This window comes from Tachysurus fulvidraco, chromosome 20, assembly GCF_022655615.1.
Source record: "Tachysurus fulvidraco isolate hzauxx_2018 chromosome 20, HZAU_PFXX_2.0, whole genome shotgun sequence".
Taxonomy (NCBI): Eukaryota; Metazoa; Chordata; class Actinopteri; order Siluriformes; family Bagridae; genus Tachysurus; species Tachysurus fulvidraco.
Window position 1 is genome coordinate 9,781,250 of NC_062537.1, and position 6,259 is coordinate 9,787,508.

General features: G+C 39.6%; 1 protein-coding gene across 2 annotated transcripts; it reads right to left on the reverse strand.

Annotated features, from left to right (window-relative positions):
• Positions 1 to 1,378: 1,378 nt before the first annotated feature.
• LOC113644631 lies at positions 1,379 to 4,588 on the reverse strand. Of its 2 annotated transcripts, XM_027149657.2 has the most exons (5): positions 4,451 to 4,588; positions 3,587 to 3,907; positions 3,151 to 3,423; positions 2,526 to 2,615; positions 1,379 to 2,416 (listed from the first exon to the last, which is right to left on the reverse strand). In XM_027149657.2, the coding sequence occupies exons 1-5, from the start codon at positions 4,506 to 4,508 to the stop codon at positions 2,346 to 2,348; spliced, it is 813 nt and encodes a 270-aa protein (XP_027005458.2). In that variant the 5' UTR covers positions 4,509 to 4,588; the 3' UTR covers positions 1,379 to 2,345. The 2 variants fall into 2 exon arrangements, with proteins under 2 accessions (XP_027005458.2, XP_027005451.2); XM_027149650.2 differs by lacking the exon at positions 2,526 to 2,615 and having other exon boundaries at positions 4,451 to 4,587.
• Between the last annotated feature and the right edge of the window lie 1,671 nt (positions 4,589 to 6,259).

The window sequence follows — 6,259 nt, forward strand, 5'->3', positions numbered from 1 at the left end:
CCAACATTCCATCCAAGTTAATAGCCAAATTAGTAGATCTGGGCATTAACACCACAACGTGCAACTGGATCATGGACTTCCTGACCAACAGACCCCAGCAGGTTTGATCGGGCTCTATCTGCTCCAACACCATCACACTCAACACTGGTGTACCACAGGGCTGTGTGCTGAGCCCCTTCCTCTACACTCTCTTCACCTCTGACTGCAGGCCTGTGAATGGATCTAACTTCATCATCAAGTTTGCAGATGACACCACAGTGATCGGTCTCATCACCAACAATGATGAGACTGCCTACAGGGAGGAGATCCAGCACCTAGCCACATGGTGCAATAACAATAACTTGCTCCTTAACACCTCCAAAACAAAGGAGCTCATTGTGGACTTCAGGAAAGAGTCAGGAGGCACGCATGACAACATCCACATCAATGGGATTACTGTTGAGCACGTTTCCTGCTTCAAGTTCCTGGGGATCCACATCTCGGCGGACCTGTCCTGGTCTACCAACACCTCCAGCCTGGTCAAGAAGGCTCACCAGCGCCTCTTTTTCCTGAGGACACTAAAGAAAAATTAGCTTTCTTCGGATATCCTGGTGAATTTCTACTGCTGTGCAATAGAAAGCATCCTAACCAGCTGTGTCACAGTCTGGTATGGGAGTTGCTCTGTTGCAGAGCACAGGGCATTGCAGCGGGTGGTGAAAACTGCCCAGCGCATTACAGGGACTCCACTTTCAGCCATAGAGGACATCCACAAGAAACAATGTCTGCGTCAAGCTCGCAGCATTCATAAGGACTCCTCTTAACTTGCCCATGGTCTGTTTTCACTTCTGCCCTCTGGCAGGCGTTTCAGGTGCCTACGGACCAGGACTAGCCGACTAAAAAACAGCTTTTTTCCTAGAGCTGTCTCTTTACTGAACTCTGCCACTTGCTGATCCTACTGTCCTTCATTCCACTGCCAACCCCCCCTGAAACACACACACACCTCACACTATGCTATTGCGCTAATGGACTGTCTAACTAAAACTTCTGATCACTTGTACATTTGCTCAATCACACCCCACAATCCGTTATTGCACTAATGGACTGTTGCATAAAATCATGCTCATTTGCACACTTGCTCTCCTTTTTTGCATTTCTGCTCACCATTGCCTTACAACTTTTTTCTGTTCATAATAGCAGCAATATATTATATTATGATCATAGTACATATCCTCCTGTATATTTCGGTTTATCGTAATAACAATATATTTTGTTTATAGCATATACAGTCTGTAAATTTTAGTTTATAGTAATAGACATCTATATATTATGTTCATAGCACATGAACAGTATATTCATTACAATTACATTACATGAGATGAGACATAAGATGAACTTTTTGAATCTTTACACGCGGGGGTGGAGTTGCAAAGTGAAGTTCATGAGAACACAGGAAGTTTGTGACAGAAAAACAAACTTGACATACTGTCCTTATTCAATTCTATCGCCTTCAACCACAAACATTTTCAGCACAGACACTGCATGTGACATGTAAGGGCTAGCCTAGAGGATGATGGTAGTTTAAGGTGGTTTAATTCTGGACCAGCTTATCTAAGTACTTTGCCTCAGGTAAAGGTTACCCAGTGAACAACCAGACCATCGCTGTGAATGCAAGCTTCATGTCTTGTCTACTTGAAGATTTTTTCTAAGCACTGTTTGTTGTAGTCAGTCACACCACTTCACAGGTCTTTTGGTGTCTCATCATCTATTCCTGATCACCAGAGCTTCAGATAGATGGAAGTCAACATGTAATTTAGTAGTGAAACCTTGTGATAATGGCAGATCAGAGTGCAATAATAATGGGAAACAAGGGACATTGTGGCAAGTTTGAAGATCTCTCTGCATTGTGGGCAGATGACAGAAGGCTGGTCCAATTATGATGTAATTGTTCAAGAAAGGCTACCTGAGGGAAGTAAGTGTAAATCTATTTCCAAATCTCCAAACCGTCTTTCAGAGAGAGATTCAGAGATTAGAGTGAAATTCAGAAGCACTTTATTATGAAGGCGAGGCATACAAACTAATAAAATCAAACAGAGAAAACACAAGAAGACATAATACAACAATGTTAAAGAATACGCTGAAGAATAAACTGGGCATGCAGATAAGCACAACATAGAAAATCAGCAGAACTTCAAGGCTCATAATTCCTTTAGCAAAGCATGTGTTGCTGAACTTAACGGGTTTCTACTGTGCAGTATATAGAATTAGGGAGATTGTGTCCTCTACTGGCAGGGAGGAGTACTCTCTCATATTATTCAATAGTACTCATCAAAACGTCTTTCTTGGTAGCAGTTTGCACAGTTGAAGGACTAGACCTGAGTGTGAGAGACAGGTTCAGTTGCAACTGTCCCATCAGCAGTAGACCGGCCACGTCGGGCAGCTGAAAAACACCAATAGTGGTAGTTTATAATATTACATGACAACCCCTGCAGAACATGACTGGAAAGACAAATACGTATATGTAATAATATGTATAAACACAAACATACTGAAACATTGGTAGTAAATCTCGACGAAAAAAGTAGTGCTAATCAATAAGCCCAAAAGTGTCCCAGTCACTATAACATGCACCGGTGAACCTGGAAAGATATCAATAGTAAGAGGAGCACTCTGTATTCTGCACTTAATTCAATACTAGCAAAAATAAGAGTCAATTAAGAGTCATTTAAAAGGGGGTAAATAAAACTCAGCCTCTTGAAAACCTTGGCACATATCACTGTATAAAGCTGTGTAGTATCTGGTTTGCATTGATTTGCATCTAAATTTTAAATGTTCTTCATGTTGCTTGCAACTTTAACTGTGACAGAAAACAACTGAAGAGTACACACCACATGAATTAATTTTACATTTGTCATTTGGATTCTCTGGTTACTGTTTGAACAATTCCAAAGCCATGGTATAAAAAAGTGGGACTCTGATAAAGGGAAAAACATACCAGCAGTAAATTAGTTTTTTTTAATAACCATAAGCTGTAAACACTTCACATAAGTACATCAAAGGCATGAGTGAAATCATAGCTAAATAAAAACATATTTTAGTATATTCACATATATTCTCACATGGACTAGTTTGATCAAATAAATCTTCACATCAGACAGTGGGTAGAAGGTTCACCTGAGTTATATGGGAGTTTGATGTTCCTGCTGTAGAGTGTGTGATTGACTGAGTAATCGGCACGACAAGTGAGTGTTTCTCCATCTGTCCAGTTCGGCTTGCAGAGCATCAGGGAGCTGCTCATATTGTTGGACTCATAATAGTGAAGAAGTTGAGCTGCTCTGGTCCATGTGAAGTTCACCTGCTGTGGTATCAAACCCTGCAGAGAGCAGAGCAGCTCCACACAGGAGGAGTTAGTGCTGTTCATCAGCTCCAGGGTGAGAGATGGTGGATCTGCAGTGGAGAAAACTCATGTAAGTCATGGTGATGTTTTCTAAAGCAAACATACAACATACAGGTTGGATAAGACAAACATAATATTATATTCACTGTTATTAGAGTGAGTGACCGAAAAACTTTCAAGAGCAAATAAAGAGTAAAAGATGATTATATTTACCAATAACTTTGAGCAGCAGGGTTGTAGATTTGTTCTCTGTTGGTGGTGGTAGTACTTTGGTAATCACACACGTATAATTACCAGCATCACTGCTTTCAACATCTGTTATATTCAGCCCTAAAGGTTCTTTATTTAATTTAAACTGAGTTGTACATTCAGGGAGATTTATTTTACCTTTATCACTGTCAGTTAAATATTTACATAAACTCTTTCCATCCTTTTCACACTTCACACTGATCTGGTAGACCTTATTGTATGTGAAATTGTAAGGATATGGTAGAAAGGCGAATCCTCCACTATACACTGTAATGCTCTTCACACCTAGAGAGTGAAACAGTAAATTAGTATACCATACAGTCATGAAGAATTATGCTTAAGGAACTTTCTAACTGATTGTGATGCAAATACCTACTCTCCAGTTATAATAGCCATACAATATAAGAAAATTAAATCATTATTGCCATAAATTGTTATGGTACACTTTTTGAAAAAAAAGGAAGTTTTGTTGGTATTTCAATAACATTTAGGTTATTGAATTTAAGCAGCCAGCACTGTTTTTCTGGCAAACAAAATATTTCAATGATACAACATACCGTATATTTTAGCTACGAAACAAATACTATACATTAACTGGCAGCAACAATTTTGTTTTTAACAGATTGACAGCATCATTAAAAATGCTACATACAGTATTACTTCAGTTAACTTTTCACAAAAGTTCACGAACACTGCAATGTGGTTTAAATCTAAATCATGAATGAAACACCATTATTATAGATTTATTGTCTACATTTTAAAACCTAATGATATAAATTGGCTCATTGTTTAAAAAAAAAAGCTAAAAGTGGTAATGAAATAGGTTACCAGTGTTTGAGTAGCAAAAAGGAAGAGCTAGAAGAAAGGAGAAGAGCCTTGAAAACATTTTTACCGAAAGATTTAAACCAAGATATGTAGGAGTATTTATTAGGTCTAGTGCCCTCCTACACACACACACACACACACACACACACACACACACACACACACACACACACACACACACACACACACACACACCACATCAGTTCCTGTCCAGATGAGTATCTAAGATGTGTTGTAAGACGATTACGGTTAGGGTTATTCCAATAGCTAAAGTAATCTTTTAACCATTTATGGTAAAGAGCACAAAAATCTAAAAGATTGATTTGCCAGTATTTTTGCATTTATAGATTGAGACTATTTGTAAACAGAGATTTCTGAAGAAGTCTTTGAAGTCTTTGATACTTCCTTTTAAGGAATACAAGAAACACTGGCCACAGTATTTCATAACAGCAGTACATGATTTACAAAACTAGAAGCAAAAACACTCATTACAATGTAAGTATTATTTTTCTACCTGATTTATTCATACCAGGAACACACACACACACACACACACACACACACACACACACACACACACACACACACACACACACACACACACACACACACACACACACACACACACACACAAAATATGACTATCTCTGATGATCAAGGGACACAGCCCTAAGTGGGAAACAAACCCAGATAGGCACGGCTATCTCAATCACCCATGTACAGAGAATCAGACTCAAATGCAGGATCGAGTAAAAACACGACTTTAATTACCAAAAGTAATTAAACGGGACAAATACAACATGAGTAACAAAATGTAACAATAACATGGGAACCTGTAAATGCAAACACAAAATAACTGACAGAGAGATACAAAAGGACTGGTATAGAGGGCAAAACTTTAGGGAAAATGGGGAATTGGTGACATGGTTGAAAAGCGGAACAATAGGAAGGGTGTGGCACAACTCACGTAGGGAATAACAAGCAGAAAATTCAGCTATGTTGAAACACCTGTAAGAAGCCTCTGGTGGTCTGGCAGGGGAATGTAAGTAAAAATTAGACCAATAAATCTGTAAACCGGGGGCATGGTGGCTTAGTGGTTAGCACGTTTGCCTCACACCTCCAGGGCTGGGGGTTCGATTCCCGCCCCCTCCTTGTGTGTGTGGAGTTTGCATGTTCTCCCCGTGCCTCGGGGGTTTCTTCCGGGTACTCCGGTTTCCTCCCCCGGTCCAAAGACATGCGTCGTAGGTTGATTCGGGTCTCTGGAAAATTGTCCGTAGTGTGTGAGTGAATGAGAGTGTGTGTGTGCCCTGTGATGGGTTGGCACTCTGTCCAGGGTGTATCCTGCCTTGAAGTTTGGATAAGCGGTAGAAAATGAATGAATGAATGAATGAATGAATGAATCTGTAAACCTAATAACCTGTAAAACTCAATCAAAAAACAAACTGAAATCTTTGTTGGACGAGTAAAAATAATTTAATGCCATCATTTAAAGTGCCTCTGATTAACCCCAAATAAAGTTAAGCTGTTCTAGTTGGCATTTCCTGACATTTTCTTAGTCGTATAATACAGCAAAAGCCGTGATCTGCAGAGAGCTACCAAAGCATCAGAGGGATCTCATTGTTAAAAGGACTGGATGTCCCTCAATAATTGATTACAAAATAAGAGAAGAAAACTGGTCAGGAGACCTATGGAAACATTTAAGGAACTGCAGGAATTTCTGGCAAGTACTGGCTGGGCAATGGGGTATGGTGGCAAGGCAGAGGCTTTTTCTTATGAAGAAAAGCATCCAAGCCCAGTTAAATTCTTCAAAAA